The 24,607-nt window shown below is 39.9% G+C and overlaps 1 protein-coding gene across 2 annotated transcripts in view; it reads left to right on the top strand.

The window, feature by feature from the left end:
- Positions 1-24,607, top strand: part of SLAIN1 (SLAIN motif family member 1) — a gene marked incomplete at both ends in the record, with an annotated part of 49,202 nt that overhangs the window by 5,897 nt on the left and 18,698 nt on the right. The window contains one exon of one of the 2 annotated variants that reach the window (XM_080612749.1): positions 24,435-24,584. The exons of the other annotated variant lie outside the window; for it this stretch is intronic. Coding sequence (XP_080468875.1) covers positions 24,435-24,584 — 150 coding nt within the window. The remainder of the gene's footprint in view (positions 1-24,434; positions 24,585-24,607) is intronic. 2 annotated transcript variants of the gene reach the window in all.

The following is a 24,607-nucleotide window of genomic DNA, read 5'->3' as shown; positions in this document are numbered from 1 at the left end:
TATTTATTTCTCCCTCGGTTTGAAACCAGATGTGAGGTTGTTGTAAGAATCTAATAATTTTGTTTTAAAAGTACAACAAACTTTCTGTAACCTGACTTTCCTGGGGTTTGTTTTGCAGTGCACTCTCATCAGTAAGTATATGTGTATAAATACATACATACAGTTTTAGCCTTATTGTAAAAGCATCTCAGTAAGAATGTCATTTTTCTTTTCTGGTCCTAAAATTTCAAACTTTGTAAGTTGGACATTTTCTTCCCCCTTTTAGCCATACGCCTTGCAAGAGCATTTTAGCATTGAAAGAGCATTGAAATCTAGTTGTGCCTCTTCTGTTTGGCACTGAGTCAATGGTAACACTGAAGTACTTGAGAATTATTAAATGTGTAGTGAAAAACATGTATGAAATACCAGTGCATGGTTTCTGAAGTGGCTTATAGTTAGAATTGGTTTAGTAATATTGTCCATGGTACATTACCCAAAAATTAATCCAGTTTAGATTGTCATAGCTTTTCAGGCACTATAGTGAGCATAGAAATAAAAAGCAGTAAAAATTGATTTTTGTCTGCAAAGTCAGCATACCTAAGTAAGTGCACACAGAAAGAAGAACTATGAGCCAAAATTAGTAAAGTTTTGCCAGGCTATTTTTCTGAGTTCTAAGGAATTCCTGTTGTCTTAAGATTTTTAAATCTGTGCTCATTTATTCCCACTGATATAAATTTTCTGTATTATGTTATATCTTGATTTTCATAAAAGTATTAATTTGCTGTCTAAAATATCCGAGCATTAAGATAGGTCATAACAAGGCTAAAACTGTTGTGAGAAACTCCTGGCAAAGCAGTCGTAGGTGATGAATTAATACAATGATTACTTGGTCTTCCAAGCTGGAGAATCACTTGGGTGATGCTCTTTTACTTTTTGCCTTGCTGCACTCAACAGTCTGTTTCTTTTTGAGTAAAATTGACTGCTTCCAGTATTTCATTGTGGAAGTAAGATTTCATCTTGGAATAAATCTTCTACGGGTATAAGCACTGTGGTGGTTTCCAGCAAGTGGTTCATCTGTGAACCCCTGTGAGAACTTGGACAAGGTCTACCACTAAGTAGGTAAAGCTTTTATCTTGTTCATAATGAACTAGGCTTATTACAAACCCTGTTTCTGTGGATGTCCAGGGTTCAGCAGTAGCAGTCACTTTTTTCTCCTTCTTAGTAGCTGGTGCAGCGCTGTGTTTTTGACTTTCGGCCTGGGGACAGTGCTGATAAAGCCGATGTTTTCAGTTGCTGGTCAGGATATTTATTCTGACCAAGGACTTTGTGAGTCTCATGCTCTGCCAGAGAGGAGGGGAAGCTGGGAGGAAGCAGGCACAGGACACCTGACCCAAACTAGCCAAAGAGGTATTCCATACCACAGCACATCATGCCCAGGATGTAACTGGGAGTTACCCGGAAGGGCATGCTATGCTCAGTCGGGCTCATTTTCAGTGGGTGGTGTCGTATTCTCTTCCCTTGTTATTTCTCTTATCATTATTATTATTGGTGGCAGCAGTAGTGATTTGTGTTATACCTTAGTTACTGGACTGTTTTTATCTCAACCTGTGGGAGTTACATTCTTTCAATTCTCCTCCCCATCCTTCCCTGGGGAGGGGAGTAGAAATTGTGTGGCTGTCTTGCCAAGTGGCTTAAACCACAACAGTGGATTAAGCATGCTAGCTTTAAGGAGGATGACAGTTAAATGTAACCTCATATGATCTTTGCTTGGAGTTGTTCCTGTTTTCCATGAGCAATTACTGGGTAATATTTGTTTGTGTCTCTTTTCTTTCTCCCTGCCCTGATCCTGATCACTTCTTTCTTTTTGCTCTTCTTCAATCATCTTTTGTTTGAAACCTTTCTGGTTGGTTTTGTTTATGGCAGTTCTCTCTCTACCATAGGGTCAGTTCCCTCTCCCTTTGTTTTTTAATCTTGCCATCTATTTATTTCCTTTAGATTCATTCAAACCAACAGGGTCACATAACAGTCTTAACAGTGTGATGGAGCTTCTTCTGTATATTCTTGATAGTACTTAGAGATTTTGGGGCACATCAGTATTAAGCCCAGTTAGCAGAGAGATGTGGTGTGTATACTTCCTAGCTGGTGCAGACGGGTATAGCCCCTCCGAAATGGATGAGATGGTGTTGACTGACACCCTGGCTGGAGATACCCTGTATAGCTTCACTTCTGTAAAATGCTCTGGAGGAAGCAGGTGGATAAACTGAGGAGTTAAGAGGCTTAGCAAGGAGTCAATCTGTAGGAGCTCAGCTTTTATTCAGGGCCTCAAAGCATATCTCATCCAATTCAGCCTTCCAGACAGAAAGCTCCTCTTTCTTGGAGAATATGAAATATTGGCTAGTTTCAGCGTTTGGCTTATATGAGTTCTTATTCAGAAGTGCTGCTTCAGATGTTTAAGAAATGGAGGCAACAGAAGTCTGTATATTTTGCAGTTGGCTGCAGTAATTTACAGTTTCACGATTAAACTCTGCTTCATTTCTTAAAATGAGTAATGTACTTCAGGATGAATGCTGTTATGTCATCTAAAGGATGATAAGGTGTGTTGTGAAACGCACCTGTTGTAGTTTCTTCCCAATTGCTAATGATTTCACAAACCCCAAGTATCTCGTCAGTGACATTTTAGCCTTTATTATGTTGGATCACAATGACAGATGTCCATTAAGTTTGATGGCCAAACATATAACAGAAGAAAAAATGCAAACCCAAACTAAAATAAATTGTTTAATTTAACAATGATATATTCTTTTTACTTGTAAAAAAACAATATTACAGCTGGTAGGGCTCCAGGCAGAAGATTTTTGCCTGGATGTGCAACTTCTTGCTTAAAGAGAAAGAGGTGAGGTCCTGTCCCATTCTCCTAATTCTCTTTCACTTCCCAGGGTTTCATAGTGAAGTGATTTAATTTGTAATCTTTAAGATATAAAATACATTTCATCAACTGTTAAGAATTGCTGTCATAGGGAACTTCTGTGCTGTAGTCTGTTAACAGCAGAATCAAACAGAAAATGCTGTAAGTGGATGAAAGCTTTTATTTTGTGTGCTTGAGCTGGATCCAGTGCAGCACCCACTGCAAGGTGGGATTTTTTTTTTATTAATCTGATACAGATTTATTTGCTGTCCATTGATAGATCAGAAATGTGTGTTGTGGCTCTCGGGACTAGATTAAGAAGATTTGGTTTTATTATATAACAGTTTTCTCATAATTATTTTTCATATGTAATGGAGATATAGAGTTTTATGTAAAATGCTTTTGGGGTAAAATGATACCATGTTGGAGCTTGCAGATGATTGGATCATTGCTTCCATCATAAATCATAAAATGCCTGAAGCTCTAAAAGGAATGAAAGAAGTGGCACAACAGGTTTGCTTCCTTTTTATAAATGTTTCTGATAATAAAAGGTGATGAGCAACTGTAATTTCTGTCATCGTAGGAGCACCTTTCAAGGAAAGCAGTATCTCAGAGGACAGGATGCATAGCTGTCTTCTGCTGCACTACCAGCTTAGAGCTTGGAGTGCACACATTCATGCACAGGAGCAATTTCCTATTAGATTCCATTTATTTGATGTAACCTGTTGTAACAGCTGCCTAATTCCAGGCAGTTCTTAGAGGTTTTGCAAATGATGATATCACTGGATTTTCTGATGCAGCTGCTGATCATGATTTGTGTATTGCATTTGGGAAGAACCCTGGTTTGATACTCTGCTTGCATTTCAAAGTATTTTCTCTCTCCTACTGGAACATTTCAACTCTGCAAATACACTTCAAGATAAAAATATTTGATTGAAAACCCTTATGGCAACAAATGCATAGATCATCAGACACTTGTTCATTTCACAGATATCTCTTGCCTTTTTAATATAGTTCTTAGATATGACTTCTGCTTTTCATTAAATTATACATACTGTTTAAGAATTTAATTTCATATTTGGGGATTGATTGTCATTTAGCTCATAAATATTTTCTTAGAATTGATTTCTAGTTGTCATTACATGTACCAGAATATGCTGAGTTCTGAAATGTATCTAAAGGTTTGTGGAGAGGTGGAGTTGGATCTTACCTCAGTTGAGAAGATACCCATCCCATTTTAGAATATGAATGCTCTATTAATTCATGCTAGCTGCTGAGCTGAGATTATCAACTCATCCTGAGTGTTTAAACAGCTAGAAAAATGCTGTCAAATTTTACGTGAGGATTTCAGCAGGCTTATTTAATATAAAAATAACTTATTCTTGCCATATAGGCTCAGAGTCTGTAACGCAGCATATGTCTAAAAGCAATAGTAGTAGCATCAGCCCTGACAGTTACACTAAAAATACAGGCATAGTTAGTGTTATCCAGCAGAGTACTAATCACTGTTTTTGTTTCCAAAGTATGCAGCTACTTTCCTGGATAGACATTAAAAAGAAACGTAAGATTTATTGATGGACCTGGGGTGCTTGAAAGCTTATCCTCTGAAGATACCTTTTGTATGGAAAAGAGGATCTTTTCAAAACTGGGTTATTCTGGAAGCTGCCATTTCATTTTTGTTCCTGATAGTCTGAGTCTTGCCAATTGTTTGCTAGCCCCAAGTTATTGTTATAGCTTTTCTCTTACATGCTGACTTTCTTTCACTGCTTATTTTTGATGTCTGCAGAAGAGAGCTGGGAATAACATTTCATAATGTAGATGAGCCTCCCCCATGTGGTACATAGAGGTGGCACTGCCTCTTTACTAAAAGGTTTATTTCCATATTTTCACTTTCAGGGAGCACTTTGGTTCTTGTTCTTATAGCATTGCATCTTTTGGGAAGTTTTGTTCAGACTGTTCTATGTCATGGCCCCTAAGTATCTTTTGGTTGGTTACTTTTGGGATATAGTCCATAGTCCTGTAAATGTGCCGTGCAGTTTTTCTCCTTGGTAGTTGACCTCACATCTTAATAGAAGTCAGTTATCTGCGCTTGCTTTACTGAGTGTTCCACATCCAGCATATCTCTGTTCATATTTTGTGGAAATAAAATATTTACACCAGTAGTTTGCTTTTACCTAAGTGTTCATGCCAAAATCCTTGTAATAAAATAAAACCTTTTTGACTCTCCCTGGTAATGAATTGTAGTCGGTAAGCTCTAATCTGAATACTTGAGGCATAAGGGTATAATTTTTCTTTCGTGGCCCTCCCCTCAACTTCTATTTTATTAATTTTACTTTTAAAGTGGAATATATTTGTAAAACTTACAACAACAGAAAAGGTTTTCTTGTGGAATGTTCACTTTTGGTGGAGTCCCTAAGCCATTCGTGAAGTCTTTGAATGTGGCTTGATCAAACACTACAGTGGAATTCTTCATTAAGAGATTTATACTTCTGAGAAATCTCAGGGAGAAAAGTAGTTTAAATATGCCTGTGGGACAGAAAATTGCTTTTGTCAGGAAAAGAGGCTGAAACCTGAGTAATTCTTGTTTTGAAAAGCATTTGAAGCAATGTAAAAATTTCTTTTTTACTAATTTTAAAGAATCATATGAAAATAAGTCACAAAATATACTTCAACGTGTTCTTGAATATTTTATTTTATGATTGACTTATGAGACGTTACAGAAAACTGATACAGGGTAACAAGTGATTTTTAAAGTGACATTAAGCTGATAGCTTATACATTATTTATTTGTTTCATCTTTTTATTTTATGTTTGTTTTTTTTTTTTAATTTTTGTGTTACCAAAAAACCCCCAAACTGTTCTACAGTGTAAAGTACCTGTAAACCGAGTCAATGTAGCTGGCTGAGCTAAGATCGAACCCACTTTCTAACACCAGAGAAATCTGTACAGTAACACTATTTTGGGATAGGTTTTTTTCATAAAAGCAGATGTCTGATGTCTGTGTATATTTAACCCTGTGCACCTCCCTACCACAAAGGGACACTGCAAATGCATTCTGACTTGGAACAAATAAGTTTTATTACTTTTGGAAAGAAAGCCATCTTCTCTTGTATTCATTTGTCTTTCCCCATTATCCCTAGGGGTGTTCAAGGCCAACTGGGACAGGGTTTTAAGTAACCTCATCGAGTGGGAGGTGTCCCTACCCATGGCAGGGGGTTTGGAACTGTATGATCTTTAGGGTCCCTTCCAACTATTCTATGATTGTATGGTTATGTAGTACCAATGTTGATCTTGCTGCTTGCACTGTATTAATTCAGGGTGAGTTGACTTGTATCTCGAAATGCACATATCTGAAATGGTTGCACATAGAGGTAGCAGTGGCTAAGTTTGGTGAAGTCCTCATGCAGTCAGATAAATTCCACTAAGTGAGGTAAGAGTTGATGAGCTGTATCCTCTGCTGCATAGGAGAGAGAAGTTAATTTCTCGCTTAGGTTTGTCTGCAGCTGCTGGAGCACAGATTGTATCTGACTAAGTAGGGTAAGGATTTGTAACCAGAGAGCTTTTGTGGTGCTAAAGGTTATAAGTAACTGCACCTAACCTTAGTGATTTGAATTAGATACCTGGGAAAAACTTAACTGTCCATTGACTCTGAAGAAGCTAAATGGCAATTAATCCAACCTGTCTTCCTCCATTCTTAAGCAATTCTCTGAACTGAGTCTGGGATACTCATTTCTCTCCACTAATTAGAAAAACCTTGGGAGTACTTAACGTTGGAAGGAGTTAGATGGCAATATTCTGTTATACTTTTAGCAAGTCTTGAATACCTGCTGCGTTTTGCAAGACTAGCCCTGATACCTTTAATTCAGAGATTGTTTCTCATTGTCTCCATTTTTTCAGTCATTGCACTTCAGACCCTGCTCATAATCATTTGTTTAGATGCTTAAGTTCATTCTGCAGAACAGGGACAATTGAGGTCTTTTTGTTTTTTTCACATACTGGTAGCTCATCTGAATCTTTCTATGATAGGCACAAAAATTTTGTACCAGGGTCCATGCATACACTGATGAAAGGGTGTGAACACTGTAGTATGTGTCTGCTAGTCAGAAGTGAGATACATGGGATACTTTGTGTTGCATATGAATCACAGGGAGAAATCTGTGTGATTCAGTTTTGCTTGGACAGATTTTTTGTGCCTTGGTTACTGGAGCCAGACATGGAGCTGTTTCCATTGTGTCTGACTGTAAGTACCTTGTCCTTGGATCTCAGACATTTGTTACTTAATTCATAGAACATATTGCTCAGATTTATTCCACCTAATTTTAGGAATGTGTCTGCTATACCTAATTTAACAGCGCAATCACTTTGGCCGTGATTCATTTACCTTAACAAGGATACTAAGTGTAATTTGACATGGTCTTGGGTCCTTGAAATATCTAGATGGGGTAGATGGTATGATACAGGACCTGCACAGCAGCCTCGCTTAACTGGACCAGCTGGAGCACCTCAGATGTCATTACATTCTGGTTTTAGACAGCTGAATTATGCCCCTGCTGTTCTGTGCTGGAGGGTGGGCTCTGCTCCAGATTGCAGGTATTTAAATGAAGCTGTCTAAGCATATGAGATGTTTAGTGTGCCTAAATCTGGTGGACTTCAAGTCACAAGGACAGCATTGCTACATTTCTCCAGAGCTGAAGTTGTTGGGAGTCTCAGACCCAGAAGATTTCTCCTCTCCAGTCCACTAGATGTGAGGCTGCTACAGTTTTCTATTTTCATGTCCAGCCACCTGCCTGGACCTACGTTCCCTCCGTTGTTCGGCTTCCGACACCCATGCTATGGTAGCTGACCCCTACATCCATTGTCCGGGCAGTATCCAGGCCCCAAACCTCTGGTCCTGTTTGCTGGCTAGTCTGACTTGATGTTTATTGGCATCTCACATGCTCAAGTGGACATCTGGTAGCTGGCCTAGACCCAAAGTCTCTCCAGTGCCAAGACTGTAGCCCTGTAGTTGCTTAATGGGTTCCCAGACCTCTTGTCTGTCTAATTGGCTAGCATGTTTTGCAGTTTGCTGAACTCTCTTACACATGCATGTGTGTTTGTGCACTCATATGTGGCACAGACAACACCCTTTGTGCAGAAAAATAGTTGAGAGTTCAGTATGCAGTAGAGACTGATAAAGTGCAGGGCTGGCTCACAGCAGTGACCTGTTCAGTCTGTTCCTTGTTATGTTGAGCAACGTTTCATGTTGCATCTGGTTACAAGTCATCTCTTGTCATACCTTCATACAAGCAGTATTTAGTATCCCATTATAGCCAATAGAAAGACAGGGCTAGGTTTGGTTGTCCATATATGTGTGGCACTGATGCCCTTGAAATGCCCTGAGTGGATATCTAAATGGCAGAATATGCCTACTTGTGGGCAGCTGAATTGAGCTGTAGGTCTTCATTGACTGTAGTCAGAGCTTAGGTGCAAAACTTAGTTGTGGACATCATAGACACTCAGAGGACATGTCTGGGAAGGTGGGAAGGTAGAAAGATAGTGAAGAATGCCTGAAGCAATCCTATAACAGAAGCTTAATTTCTTTTTCTTCTTAGAAATGTGTTCGTGTCTTACAATTTTTTTTTAATAGACATTGTTTTTATTGGTAATGAAATTGAATTAATCTCTTCAATGATACAGGTATTATTATGCAGGCAACTTTAATATGTAACCTGCTAATTTGAAAGAATTATTTTAAGAGTTTTGGAAGGAAAAATTGTAATTATTTTCTTATTTGTTCCAGATGTAACTTCAGGCTATAGCTTTTAAAGGATTAGAATGTTGGCATATGACTTCTGTGGTTTTTCATGCGTCATACAGCAGTAGGTATTCATTACTTCGTCTTTTCCATTTAGAACTGCTGTTTACATATAACAAAATTCAGGATGCACTTTATATTAATGCTGTCATATCGTTGAAGAGTTATCAGCAAATAAGAAAATAAGTGGTGCAAGATAACTTATATTTTCAGTGTGTGAATGGACTTTGAGTAGCATTAACTACTTACTACTTCTTTTAAAGCCACTTGAAAGCCATGTAAACATTTGTGTCAGAAATTAAAGTAAGCTGTTAGGGCCAGGGGCTGTCATTTGTTGTATCCTTCAGGAGTGACTCATAAAATGCAATTCCAATTTCACTGGGCTCAAGGTACTACCACAGTATAGCCTTAGTACAAGTAGGATTGAGTGTTAAGTCTTAAGAATTTGCATCTGAGTGGTAGCATATCTTTTTTTTGTTGTTGTTTTTTTTCCCCAATTTTAGAGTTATTTGGCACTGCATGTGTTTGCGATTTTTAGCTTTAGGCAGTGTTTTCTTCATAACACCTCTTAAGTCTGTTATGGGTGCAGGGAATGGTTTTATGGGCTATAGTATGTGATAGCAGTTTAGTTATCCGTTGCGTTGTTGCCTGCAAAAACAGAGGACTGGGCTCGGCATCCTAACAGCTTAAGGTCCTTTCTTCCTAGAGGTGCATGTCCCTCAAGTAGATCTGTGAAACACTAGAAAAACCTCTGTGTTCTTTGTTCTTTCCTAATCCTTAGGAAAGTTAGGGAAAGGAGCAGTTCATAGGCCAGCATGGAATAGGGTAGAATGGAGTGATGGAGTCATCGCTTCAGCCTGTTGCTCCATGGTGTCACCAGTTTTCTTTTTTTGTCATTTCTGCTTCACATGTTGCTGTTATGTAGCCAACATTAAGAGTGCCTCAGGGTTGTTTATTAAATGTCTTTTGAAACACTGTGAAATTCTTCACTGTAATCACAAATGGGTCTTTATTGCTAAATAAAAAAGATTCAGTGTGTAAGTAGGTACATATGTTCCCACTGTGTTGGACTTGGTCCAAAACAGATTTTATTTTTGGCCTATGTGGGTGCTGTTAAATCTGAGGTAATTTTACTTGGAAGAAACAAAATCTTTTTTTACGGAGAAGCTTGGAGAAACATCTCAAGCTTTGTTGTCCAAGCCCACGTTTGCTTATTGTGGGCGTGACAGGTTGTGGTGGTGGAAACTCTTTAAAGATACTGTAGAGTTCTTTTTATCCTGAAAGTAAGACGTGGGCAGAAGGATGTTGCAGCAGTGCTGTAATTGTATTGATGGTCCTTCTGCAAGTTGTGTGCTTTGACTCGTCTCTTGTGCCATTCTCGTGCTTTCCCTGTTGTACTGTACTCCTGATTGGTAATGTTATATTCCTCTCTCTCCTTTTCTGTCTGCTTGCACTTATGTTCCTTCTTTGCAAGGAGCAAGGATTGCCACTTTATTAAATGCTTGTACGGTTCCTGCTAGGGTGAGTGTATGTACCTCTGGGAGGTACTCAGGGAGTCTCTCGTGATGTCTAAAGTCACCCCATGGGAATTTAAGTTTAGGAATGTGCTCTGAGTTAGTGCCAGGAGAAACCTGTCTTTCTCTAGGGAGTCAGAAGAAACTTGTCTGTTCAGGCTAAAAACTGTCATTGCAGAAGCCCTGACCCCCATGACAGTAATGATAATGGTGTCTATATCAAACATACGTTCAGCCTGGACAAGAGAAGATTCCAGGGAAACCTTATTGTAGCTTTTCAGTTCTTAAAAGGGGCCTATACAAAAGATGGGGAGAGACCTTTTATCAGGGCCTGTTGTGACAGGACAAGGGGTCAAGGACAGCAGAAAGAGCTTTTTCAAACACATGGCAGATAAAACTAACACCAGAGGCAATGTAGGCCCACTGATGAACGGGATGGGTGCCCTGGTGACAGAAGATACAGAGATGGCAGAGTTACTGAATGCTTTCTTTGTCTCTGTCTACTCTGCCGGAGGCAGTCCTGAAGAGCCCTGTACCCCTGAGACCTCAGATGAAGTCAGGTCAATGGAGCAGTTTGCCTTAGTCGATGAGGAATGGGTTAGAGACCAGCTGAGCAATCTGGACATCCATAAATCCATGGGCCCAGATGGGATGCACCCGCGGGTGCTGAGGGAACTGGCGGAAGTCATTGCTAGACCACTCTCCATCATCTTTACCAAGTCTTGGGAAACGGGAGAGGTGCCTGAGGACTGGAGGAAAGCAAATGTCACTCCAGTCTTCAAAAAGGGCCAGAAGGAGGACCCGGGTAACTATAGACCGGTCAGCCTCACCTCCATCCCTGGGAAAGTGATGGAATACCTTATCCTTGGTGCCATCTCAAGGCATATCAAGGATAAGAGGGTTATGAGGGGCAGTCAACATGGCTTTACCAAGGGGAAGTCATGCTTGACCAACCTCATAGCCTTTTATGAGGAAATAACACAGTGGATGGATGATGGCAGAGTGGTGGATGTGGTCTACCTTGACTTCAGCAAAGCATTTGACACAGTCTCCCACAGCATCCTCACAGCTAAATTGAGGAAGTGTGGTCTGGATGATCAGGTAGTGAGGTGGACTGTGAACTGGCTGAAGTACAGAAGCCAGAGAGTTGTAGTCTATGGGGCGGAGTCTAGTTGGAGGCCTGTATCTACTGGAGTGCCTCAGGGGTCAGTACTGGGACCAGTATTATTTAATATATTCATCAATGATTTAGATGAGGGAATTGAGTGTACTGTCAGCAAGTTTGCTGATGACACTAAGCTGGGAGGAGTGGCTGACACGCCAGAAGGCTGTGCTGCCATCCAGAGAGACCTGGACAGGCTGGAGAGTTGGGCAGGGAATAACTTGATGAAATATAACAAGGGAAAGTGTAGAGTCCTGCATCTGGGCAGGAACAACCCCAGGTTCCAATATAGGCTGGGGAACGACCTGTTAGAGGGCAGTGTAGGGGAGAGGGACCTGGGGGTCCTAGTGGATGGCAGGATGACCAGGAGCCAACACTGTGCCCTTGTGGCCAAGAAGGCCAATGGCATCCTGGGGTGTATTAGAAGGGGGGTGGTCAGTAGGTCGAGAGAGGTCCTCCTTCCCCTCTACTCTGCCCTGGTGAGACCGCATCTGGAATATTGTGTCCAGTTCTGGGCCCCTCAGTTCAAGAAGGACAGGGACCTGGTGGAGAGAGTCCAGCGCAGGGCAACTAAGATGATTAAGGGAGTGGAGCATCTCCCTTCTGAGGAAAGACTGAGGGAGCTGGGTCTCTATATTTTGGAGGAGACTGAGGGGTGACCTTATTAGTGTATATAAATATATAAAGGGGGAGTGTCACAAGGATGGAGCCAGGCTCTTCTCAGTGGCAAACAATGATAGGACAAGGGGTAATGGGTACAAACTGGAACACAAGAGGTTCCACTTAAACTTGAGAAGAAACTTCTTCGCAGTGAGGGTGACGGAACACTGGAACAGGCTGCCCAGGGAGGTTGTGGAATCTCCTTCTCTGGAGACATTCAAAACCCGCTTGGACATGTTCCTGTATAACCTTATCTAGGTGTTCCTGCTCCGGCAGGGGGATTGGACTAGATGATCTTTTGAGGTCCCTTTCAATCCCTAGCATACTGTGATACTGTGATGGTTTTAAGATAAAAGAGGGGAGATTCAGGCTGGATGTGAGGAAGAAATTCTTTACAGTGAGGGTGGTAAAATCCTGGCACATGTTGCCCAGAGAGGTGGTGGATGCACCATCCCTGGAGATAAGACTGGGCTGTATGTGGTTCTGGGCAGTCTGACTTAGATGAAGATATTCTGCTCATTGGGGTTGGACTAGATGATCTTTGGGGGTCCCTTCCAACCCAAACTATTCTATGATTCATTGATTCTATGCCATTTCACCCATTCTCCTAGAAGTAACTGTTTGGTTAGAATTTCTTCATTTTACCCTACGTTGGTGTTGAACCTTAGTTCTACACAACGATATGTATTCTGAATACTTTATTATAGTTGAGAGTCACTTAAACTTCTATCAGTACTTTTCTTAATCTTAAACTTTTGTGATTTTTTTTTTTCCTTATTTGGTGTTTCAGAAGTATGAAAAACCTATTTTATAGGTTTTTTTGTTTTTTTTTTGTTTTTTTTTTTTTTTTAAGGGTTTTGCATCATTTCTCTGATTTGTGTGATAGTGTTAACACATTCTCATAATAAGCACATAACTGTGACACCTGCTATATTTATCCAAATTCCACAAGAGTCCTTGAGGGTAAGTGCTGCTTTTGACCCCGATTTAAGCCTAACTTGTAATTTTTCCAGTCAGATTCAGTATAGGCAGCAGGTATACTTGTGCAAGAAAAAGGGAGTGTGGCATCTTGGAGCAGGGTGTCAGAGTCAGAAAGTGTAGACAGAGGAGCCCTCTTCAAAACGCTCCTTTCAGAGGTTTAACCTGTGAATAAAGACGGCAAGTAGATAATGTGTTTATAGGTGTTCCTTGGATGCAGGGGTAATTCAGAACTGACCAGTCAGGTTAGAAAAAAAGTGCAGTTTAGGGTTAATGTTTGAATTATTTTATTGTTTTTGTGTTACAATAAATGCTCAAGAGATTTATATCCCAACAGAGACACATATTTAAATTATACCTGGTATGTAATTATGTCCTATACTGTTAGGAGAAGGATGAGAAATTGCCCTTCTATGAGTCTGTTATTTACAGAATGGATCCCTTATCTCGCTTGCAGATGGTAAGTTAAAAATGAGAAAAAGAATTACTAAGAAATATACTACCAAAAATTTTAAATGTAAGGAATGTAATTAGCTCTCTTTTTCTCCAGCCAACTGTTCCTCTGAACAAAAATTTACATCTTTGATTCAAATTGTTGCTAGCATATCTGAGTAGGAGTATAGTACATGTCCACTTAGGAGAACTTCTGTACATCCTTTGTGGCATATGGAAATGAAGTTCTCTCTTATTAACTGGAGCAAAACCCTATCTACCTTCTCTGAAGGAGTGCACTAACCACTACATAATAGTCTTTTTTGGTTTGTTTTACCTCTAGTTCAGTGGATAGACTAAAGGAATAGGCTGTCTTCAGCAGAAGAGCATAAAAGCATGTGGTGTAGTAGCTGATCTCTGATCTGCAAGGGAGTTGAACTAATACCTGTTCTGTAAATCAAGCAGAGAAGGGATAACTAACCTTGTTCCTTATCCTGGAGAAGTCCCCTAAGTGTGAACTCACAGGGTGAAAGGGCAAAGGCACCCTTCCTCTTACTCCATTTTGTGAATGGCAGCTAAGCCTGTCTTGAAATCTGTATTAAAAAAAAATAAATGTTTTATTCTCTAAAATAATCCTTTCAACGTGTGTTTTGGTTTTAAATGAATTTATTTAAACTGCAATTCTGTGTTTGCCCTAACTGTTACATATCTCTCAAGAGTTTTAGTTGATGCAATTTTATTTTATTGTGGTGATGTTTGTTTTGTTTTTCTTTTTTTTCATGAGTGGCACTTTTACTACTGACTTCTCCTATCTTTTATTCAACTCCTGAGACCAAAGCTGCAGAAAGGGAGCCTGTCCAGCAGAGTTCTTTGTGACTGCTGTGACCGCGATGACTCAGCTCCTGTACTGAATGCACAGGAAGATAAATATGATGGCACTGATGATCTTAGATGTACAAAGACACAAAGACTCAAGAGATCACAAAGCAGCTGTTGTTCTCTAAGGGATGAAAACAGCATTTGCAAAAGAGTGGGTACACCATTATCTCTGGGGTTTTAGAACTGCTTTTGGCTGATTGAACTGAAGACATCTAATGTACAGTTGCAAGAGATTAGGGAGATTTATTTCTACACAAAAAAGCTCTATTAGGTTAACTGGTTTTAAAAACAGGCTTCCTTCTCAGACTGAAGTTAAAAAATACACAACCTGTACTTGTTTGCTATGTAGATGGCACCTTGCTGATAAGGTACAAGGTTTTTGTGTTCTTAGTAGCCTTGAGGGGTATATGCTTATATACAGAGCATATACAGGCACACAGATTACCTCAGCCCTCCTTACTGTGTTATCAGAACATAAGTAGACACTAAGAGTTAATCTTGTCAGAATCAATCTTGTCAGTGCATACAACCTGTCTACACCACGCACAGGCATGCCAAACAGCCTAGCTCCAGTACAGCCATCCACACACTGCAGTGCAGTGCTGCACGGATAATATAATAATAATAATATATACCAGTATAGCTGTCACTTGGATCCAGCTTGAATGAATAACCCAATACTCCTCTATTTCAACTTTCTGGTTATATCTTCTGTAGCTACCATGTATGTCTGTTTCTCTGTGTTAAATATGCTAGAAGTGCATTCAAATAAGATTTATACTAGTTTTTTTAAGCAACCTTAAACTTTAGGGTTGAAACTGGGGACTAACTGAAAAATAGAGACAACTGTGGAGCATGAGATCTTTCTTCCTTCAGTGACAGGGAAGGACAGAGAGGAACATAGCTGGTTAGGTAGGACTGGAGGGCAAATTTGAGCATTGAAAAGTAGTTGAGGTGAATACAGACCACAGAGTTTAGTGAAGACAGAGGGCATGCTGCGTTTTTCAAAATGTTCTTCCTCCGTCTCTCCCCTCCTGCATAGCTGGAATTCAGATTGGCTTCCATACAATAGCTTCTGTAATAATTATTAGTCATCAAGCAAAAGTAATTTCCAGCCTTCACTTACTGGTGAAGTGCATGGTAAACTGAAATTTTGTTGAAAGCCAGACCTTCTACCCCTTAAAATTAATCTAAGACAAGAAGCAAGTGAAATGTCACTAGTCTTATGGTAGGAGGGAAGGTAACTAAATATATAGTATTTAAAAAAAAAATTATCTTTTGTAATTACATCTCATGTACAAGGTAGAATTAATGGAAAAAATATAGTAGTAGAAACACAATAGGAAAAGGATCATGTTGATCCAAAACCTATTGAAATCACTAGAAGTCTTTCTTGTTGTTTGTGCACTGACCTTATGTTAGTTCCTTAAGGTGTTTTGTCTAAAAATTGTAAGCTTTTTGGAGTGAATGTCAGATATCTTTGAGAGGAGTCTTCTGCTTTATATTTGAGGTTAGAAATATGGGAAGATGAGGTTCAGTATTTATTGGTTCCCACATGACTGAAAATAGAATGAGTTCATGCTCTTAATTTGGCTGACAGCAATCAATGCAAACTGCTTAAAACTCTGAAGATCGATTCCCTGTAGTTACAGATTTTGCTTGATGAGAACTTTTGCAAAGCACCGCCATGCAGTGGTTCTGACACACAATAGAGCTATACATGATATTCTTGCTGTTGTTCAAGTGTTGGGAAGATCAGATCTGTGCTGGAGACCTGAATGCAGTGTAGTTTTGTTCATTGAGAGTGTGAAACTATGGGAATCCATTACCTGCTTTGGGAATGCTTGTGGGGTGTTGACATAAAGATCAACTTTGCGTAATGGTATTGAGTCATTTACACATCCTACTATATTGTATTGGCAAAATACCTCTGCAGGGTATTTTATCAAATATACCTGTTATCAAATAACAGGCTATTTGATCTTTAAGTAATTTGAAGAATTAAGTGGATGTGGCAAGTGGACTGCTGTGGGGAAACAGGTATCTTTGAGCTGCAAGACAGATGCCTGAGAAAAGTATCATAGAATCATAGAATAGTTAGGGTTGGAAGGGACCTTAAGATCATCTCGCTCCAACCCCCCTGCCGTGGGCAGGGACACCTCACACTGGACCATGTCACCCAAGACTCCGTCCACCCTGGCCTTGAACACTGCCAGGAATGGACATTCACAACTTTCTTGGCCAACCTGTTCCAGTGTCTCACCACCCTCACAGTAAAGAACTTCATCCTTATATCTAACCCAAACTTCCCTTGTTTAGGTTTGAACAGGTAATTATCATAAGTATTAGTTCAGGAGTAATCTGACGGAGAAATGTCAAAAAATGAAATTACTAGCTTTTACTGTGTCTTGAAAATGTCACTGCACCTACACGTCTTGTACAAGAGTAAAGGAAGCCCCTCTAGGAATAGGGGACATGAAACTGCTTCTCCTTCCCCTTGGATGCTGAGGCAAATTCCACATCTAAGGGAAGCCCCAGGGGACAGAGCTGTGTGGCTGGGGAAGAGGAGGACCTGTAACAAGAGTCCCATACCCAGTACGTGCACCAGATGGATTAGTAGCTTGAAAGCCTGCTCCTGAATAATAGATAACCATGTCTGAAGAAGTGGCAGGCCAGATTTCCCTAAGTCAGTTTTACCACCAGATGCTTTTTAGGATTAAGTGCTCACTGAAGTGCACAGATCATGATCATGGGCCCATATTAGAAGCAACCCCCCACCTGAACATGCATTATTAAGCTTATATATGAAACTAGGTTTCTCTCTCCATTGATCCCAAATCTCTGCTAGTGAGAGTGATGAGTTAGAGGGCTCAGTACACCCCAGGGGACATGCCTGAGAAGGGTTGTAGAGATACAGCTCCCCAGATCCTTACTGTAAAGTGGTTTGTAGAGTCTTTCAAAATAGCAACTCTGGTAAGTACTCTCCTCAAAGTGGAAGATATTTCTGCCTCCTCCCCTGGTTAAGGAACTTTAATTAGCATTTTTGTTGAATATGTTGATAAGATTATCGGCCTGGATTTAGACTTTAAACTTTGTTTCTTTACAGCAGACCCTAAAATTAGTAGTGTAACAGCACATTTTATACAGAAATAGGAAATATTAACTGTGTATATTCTGGTCAGCACTCTACAGCTGTATATAACCTTTGCACAGGGTCAACAGTAAAATATAAACCCTACAAACGACTCTATACATCCCATTACAGTTAAAGGCACCTCTCTGAGAGGTGATGACGATATGGCAGTGTTAATTCAGAGAACACAGGTTTAGGTCCTCCTGGTTTGATAATACCACAGAACTGTGGTGTTAGTAATCCAACACAGTAGCTGTCGAACTGCTGGTCAGCAACACTTTATTGTGCGAGAGCTGCATCCTAGGCAAGCATCTCCGATGAGGATGCTGCAAGTGTTGAATTATGGAGGCTGTGGAGGTGAGTCCTGCAGCTTCAGACTCCTTGCTGCTGCTTATTGGCAGACATTCCCTTAACTGCTTCTGAACTAGAGAGAATGTCATACTGGTCCACAGAGCAAATGTCCATTGGATTGAAAGGGTGTCAGTTATATGGCAGGCAAAGGTTGCCAGGGCTCTGCAAGCAGTAAGCAGTGATGTGCTGAGACCCAGGCACACTTTCTCAGACCTGTGAGATGCTTCAAAGAACCAGCATTTAAAGAAAAGGACAAACAGATGTTTTCCTGTTCAAAATTCAGTTGGTTTTACTATTTGTGGAGTGTTGTGGCAAACAGAGCAGTTAAACCAGTGCTGAGTGATTGCAAAATGTGCTTTCTACAGTACTCTGTGGGATTTTGCTGTATCACACTGTCAGTGAAATACAGACACAGCAGTTACCAAAGGTAATGAGTTCATGAAGGAAAATAAGGTTGGGATGAGTTTCGTAATGCTTAATGCAATGAGCATGAGTGTTCAGATTTTGCTTACGATGACGTTGGAGAATATGAGTGTCTCACAGTGTTAGAGTGTGTGTAAGCAATGATAGAACTGTGTTTTGTAAAGGAAAATGTAAAGTATTTCACAAATTGTGCCAAACCAAATGTTTTCCCTTTGGATTACAGGCAGTGAGTAAAATGTGATTCACCCTGATCATGATGCTCAAACAATGTTTAAGTGGTATATGTATCATGACGTCTGACACGGCTCTGCTTAAATGTAATTCTTTTGCCGTGATGTAGACTGCAATAGCAATGTCTGCGTCAAGACACCTGTTTCACATTAGAAGAGTGAGGCCACCACTCATAAGTATGGCGTGGAGCTTTCTGCAAGGTTATTTGAACTATTTGAGAGCAGATTAGTTACACTCACCCAGTTTGGTGCTGCTAGCGAAGGTATGCTGATAGTGTAAGAGACATTGATTTCTTGTCACAGTCCTACCTTTCTTTAGATAGATGCACCAGTCTCCTCAGAGCTTCCGCAGGGCTCTTGAACACTCTTCTCTGCTGTATGGTATAAACCAACCTCAGCCTCTTGGGGATCTGCTACATTTGGAATAAGATAGATGGTTTGGGTTTGGAGGGACCTTAAAGATCATCTCCTTCCAAACCCATTGGCAGGGACACCTTCCACTAGACCAGGTTGCTCAAAGCCCCATCCAGCCTGGCCTTGAACACTGCCAGGAATGGAGCATCCACAACTTCTCTGAGCAACCTGTTCCAGTGCCTCATCACTGTGGTTGAGTCTTTCCCTTTACACAGGAATGTAACTTGCTTTCTCTTTGGCAGGGACATATGTCCTGTTCTAACTTCATTTGTGCTTCCAGGAACTGCTGCCCATTCAGACCTACTTGTGATGATTACATGGTGGCTTCGTAGCTTGTTTCAGTCACTACATGCTCTGTAAGCCTGACAAGAGATCTGATAATTTACAGCCAGAATCAGCAGAGACAGGAGATCTATCCAGTTGACACAGCAAGGGTTGGAGGAATATTTTTCTTTTGCCTGCTGTGCACTGTCTGCACATCATAGTGATAGACCCTTACTCTTTGAGTGATATTGTAAGGTCATTCTCATTTTGTTCCCTTTTTGTTGATAATTGTTAAAATGCAATGCAAGTGGTGGTGTTTTGCTCTGCATTGTATGTGTAAGCAAGCAATTGGTGTCAGACATTGAGTTAATCTCACCTGCCTTTACACACATTGTGGAGACTGCTGTTGTTTCTTTTGGAGGCAAAGTGGGCTTCAGCAGCCCCACCTTCCTGCTTCTATTTTCTGCTTCTCCATCTCTCCTTAAATGCCCTGGTACAACTTGACTCCATCTTGCTGGCAAAGGGCGTTGAGGAACTCCTCATTGTTTGTTGCTTTTTGGTGGTGTTTTTTTTTTTTTTTTTTTTTTTTTTAAATAAATTAACAAAAAGGTGTTTTTAGTACAGATTGAAAAATTGATCTAATTGAGCATGAAGTCTGGCAAGGACATCTGTACTTGGTACATTGTACCAGTGCAGCCAAGAAGATGGCATGGGGAGGATTGCAGTAAAGCATTAGCCTGTAGGAAGGTAGTGAGGTTCCCCTTTCAACTGGAACTGCTGCCAAAAGAGATGTTCAGCCACTTTAATTGGGTATCTACAGCTGTTTCAATAGGATGCATGCAAGTATTGCAGTGCTCTAGTGCTGCAAAAGAGTTGCCTTTTTCAATTGCTTAGAAAAAGGGAAAACTGAATGCAGTCTCTGAGATGTGTTTTTAAGCTCTGTTTATTGTTCTCTGGAATTAATACTGTCAGGGTGAGTTTCATTTGAATATATGCAGAGATCTGTATCGGAGCCAGTCACACTGTGCTGCCTTTGTAGGCAGTGCAGACAAACAGGCAGGGCTCATGACCTTTTCAAGTAGAGGTGAGATGAATTCTTCCCCATCCTTTCTCTTAGAGTATATTGTGTCCTGTGGTGATGAGGTCAACCATCAATGTCTATACATTAAAGCATCTTCACTGTGTCTGTGACACTGGTTCCAGCATCCAGAATTGCTATAAATAGATATTGGAAGGGAGTGAGAATATGGGGAAAGAGCATACATGCCTGCCCTAACACCTTCCTGGTTGTATTTCCAGTTCAGAGACTGACTGAACCCAATGTTAACTCTGGTTTAGATGTGATTGATTAACCTTTGGTGGATTCCTCTTCTGTGAATTTGTGCAGTTTTCCTATGTAAATCTCTGCATTCACCGTGCCCTTTGGTAAGCATTCCTTGTTTTGGAAAGCTCCTAATTTCTTATTTGAAGGCTCCTAAAATTAAATGGGGTGAACATTCTCCTTAATAAATGAAATGGTAATAGTTTGGCCGAAGAATCTGGGGCCATATATTTTGTTCCAGGTTACCTTATATAGTAATACATGAAAATGAGTCTTCTGCTCAGAAAAGTCTATCTTTCTTCAAGCTAGCTGAAATGTGAGAGCTTGTATGCTCGTGGGTTCTGGTTAGGAATCCACCAAATGGAATGAAAGTGCATCAAACTGGCAGTTTATATAAAATAGCACTTGCGGAGTATGGGAGCTGGGGAGGAAGCTGGAAAGCCAAGTTTGGCTGCTATGTCTGCTTAGAAAATTTGCTTTTGGACCTGTGCATGTGGGGAGAGTTGTGCATGCAGAAGGAAAATGAATGCTGAGACAACTACATTTTTCACAAAGCCTCTGTGCTTGTCTGTCTGTTTATGTAAGGATGTACACTAAGTTGTATTGTGGAGACCCCTACTTACTAACTGTTGAAAGAAGTCCCCTTGTGCAGTCTACACTGATATTGTTAAATAATAGAATTACAGAGTCACAGAATGGTTTGGCTTGGAAAGGACCTTAAGTATCATCTAGTTCCAACCCATCCACCATCAGCTGGGACACTTTCTACTAGGCCAGGTTGCTCAAAGCTCTGTCCAGCCTGGCCTTGAGCACTTACAGGGATGGGGCGTATCTGATTCATCAAGTAAAGGGCCTGTACTTGATTTGTCCCTGCTTATATCAGTGTAATCTTGCAAAATTAAAACAACATAATGAGAATCTATGCTGATTTTTACCTCATGTCCCAGATTGTTAATATTGCCATTAACTTGAATAGCAATTTTTTTCTTCACTTTCAAAAACATTCTTCTATATATGTTTAGAAATTCTGTACCTTATATAGATTAAATGAGAAATTGCTTTTAGTAAAGGGATTGCTTTAAATATGGTACAGCATCCTGTGGTTTTGCAGGGTGTTTCATTCCTTTTGAGCCATGCAATTCTGTAGATGTTTACCTGTTCAGGCTTTCATGTGAGATTTTTCTGTCAGTTCTTACCAAATGCTGATTATTCACAGGAGTCAGTATGGTGATGTTTATGTAGTTGAGGTTTTATTTTTATCTATTTTAGCATATTTGATATCTCCAGGGAAATTATAAAAATAAGGTCTTAATTGTACTTTGATATTTCCATTGGAAAACTAGTGAAAACTCCTTTCTATATTTGATCCTGAACAATGGAACTAATTGTATGCCAGAAAAGTGTCATTACTTTGCTGATGCTTGAACACTATAAAGTTTTATTTTAGGCACGGTGGCGAAAGTTCCAGAATTGGGGATATTTTACATTGGTTCATTATATAGAGAGATTAGTCTAGAGTTTCTTGGCTTCTTTGTCCATCTTTGCTTGAAAACATATACTGTTTGAAAGAGGAGTTCGAAATCTGCTTTGCCATAAATACTAATTATATTCTTCACACGGGCTCTTGCTTTCATAGTCGCAGTAGCTGTTGCTTTGTGCTTTGTGGACCAGTGCACAGTGGTTATTGTAGAGGGTAATGAATGATGTTTATTTGTGCTGTGCGGTTGACCACATCTGGGGTGAGAACATGCTGGCAGCTAATTGGCCTGGCAGATGATCAGGCTGCTACAAAACAGGAACTTGTGTTAGGCAGAAAAATAAAATCACAAGGAACTGTCAGCGTTTGCTCCTTACTGATGGTTTCTAGTGGAAATGACAAACATTAGCTGTGAATATGATATTGAGGCCTACTCTATTGCACAGATTTCTTTCAGGGAATGCCTCAAATCAATTTGCACTTGTTAACTCCTTGTAAATTAATCTCATTCCCAGCAATTTGTGTTAGTTACTGGTTTATAGAGTGGTGTCCATCTGCATGTGGTGTCCTTTTTGTCCTGGAACACCTGTGTGCCTGACTTCTGAACTAATCATGCTAGTGGATGTAAAAGACAAATAACACTGCCTGGAAGTCTGTGTTGTGTTGCTTGGCATCAAGCAGTTTCCTAGAAGTGGTGCTGTCGCTGCTCCTGGTTAAGGACTCTGACCTTGAGGTTTTTTTAAGCTTGAAGGAACTAGAATCATCAAAAATGAGGAAGTTGCAGTAATTCTTCGATGAGAGGACAGCAAAGATCACAATTTTAATTTTTATGTCTTACTAATGTGTAGTTTAGCTCCTTCCCACAGAGACTGAGCCTTGCAGGTACTTCCCTTCCCTGGCAAACTGCTTTGTGCCAGTGTTGGAATCAGGTAGCTGCCTTCACTCTGAGCTTAGTAGCACTAGTGGGAAGAGTAGGAAAGGCTGCTTCTTCCTTAAAACTCCAGAAGTAGCTTTGAGTGAGTCAAAGCAAAAGGGAAAGGTGGAAGTAGCATATTTTGAACTGATGATGAACTGATTCCTCCAAAATGTTGCAAGGATATGATTGGCAGACTGCCAACGAGATTCACTTCCCTGATTTTCCATAGCCACTTGGTGCTGATGTTAGCCAGAAAGAATAATTCATATGTCCTGCTAAATCATTTTGATGACAGTGAGGTTTTAAAATAGAGAGGGCCTGAATGCTATTTGGGTATCTGTGTTTAAAGTGACTGGATCAACAGGTCCAAATAACATGGCAGATTTGTGGTATTAACTAAACATGTGATGGAGAATAGCTTCTGGGGGCTTTGAGGCCCTTCTAGATTTGAAAACCAGTTAGCAGCATCTAACACCACAAAAACCTGGTAAGGATTGAGGTTATGCCATTGATTTCTAAGTTAGGTAGAGCTATGTTCCTAGCTCCCTCCCTGTGTCACTGTATGTAACATCTATCAGGACAAAATAAATTCTGTCACAAATAGCTATGTGATATTATAGATTGTTTTTCATCTGTACAAGCTTTGCTTGTACCTGTCTGGGTTCTCTGAAAATTCACATTTTTAAAATTTTGCCTTTTCCTTCTAATTAAACCCTCTTTATTTAATTTCTGAAGAGCATGTGGATATTGTTTATTTTGCCTTTCGAATGCATGTTACAAAATAAGCAAACCAAAGGGCAGTTATATTCATATTTTACTGGATGAGCTAAAAAAATGTAAATTAAATAAGCCTTTAGCTTTTTTTTTTTTTTTTGCCTGCTCTGAGCTGTTTGTGATGTTGCTGAGCAGACCAGATTTCTTGCAAGTTTATTGTAAAGAGTATGTAGGAAAAGAGGTGCGCTGTTCTATTATTTGGTTAATCCTCAAAAAAGAAACCAAAAACCAAAACAGTGGAGAGTAAAAAGAAACAACAGACTTCATACTTACGTAATCAGGAATCGATTCTGTGAAAAGAAGAGAGAAAATATGGTAACTTAAACCTGGCTGTGGAATTACAGTTGTTTTTAGCACTTGATGGTTAAGTGTCTTTTACTGCTGTGTCTCTGAACTCCCATAACTGATAATTTAACTGCTAATTCAATTGTGTGATGATTGATTGCCATGAACAATTCCTTGAAGAGCATTACAAATTTAATCTGTGTTTCTCTATTAACTGTAGTGGGTTTTACTTCCTCTGTTACTTTGTGTGTTTGCATCCAGTGATGTATGTGATGAATATACACCAAAATGGTGTATACATAGAAAATGGCAAACAAGACATTTGCTAGAAAACTTTTGGAGCACATTTAAATATAGAAGACTGTGCTGATCCTTTATTTTGCTGCTGAACTGTGACTGTTATTTTCCTTTTACTTTACTTCATTTAAGTAAAAAATGTCTAATGAACAGGATAAGATGAGATAATAATTCTCTCTAACAGCACTATTCTCTTCATAATGGAGCATATTTTTTTTTCCCCCTTCTCCCTCATATCTATAACAGCTAGCCGATGGCGGAACCTCTTCTCTACACCTGTCTCCTTGGCTTTTCCCTATAGCCCTGTTGCAAGACTCACCCCATATACCAATGGCTTTAACAGTCCCAGCTTCTCTAAAACCTCCAGTAAAGCAATACTAACACCTGAACGAACAGGTAATGCTTATCTTTTTGTTGAT

Source organism: Psittacula echo (assembly GCF_963264785.1).
Source record: "Psittacula echo genome assembly, chromosome: 3".
NCBI classification, from domain to species: Eukaryota; Metazoa; Chordata; class Aves; order Psittaciformes; family Psittacidae; genus Psittacula; species Psittacula echo.
The sequence above is the reverse complement of the archived record's forward strand: the minus strand, read 5'-3'. Positions and strand labels throughout refer to the sequence as shown.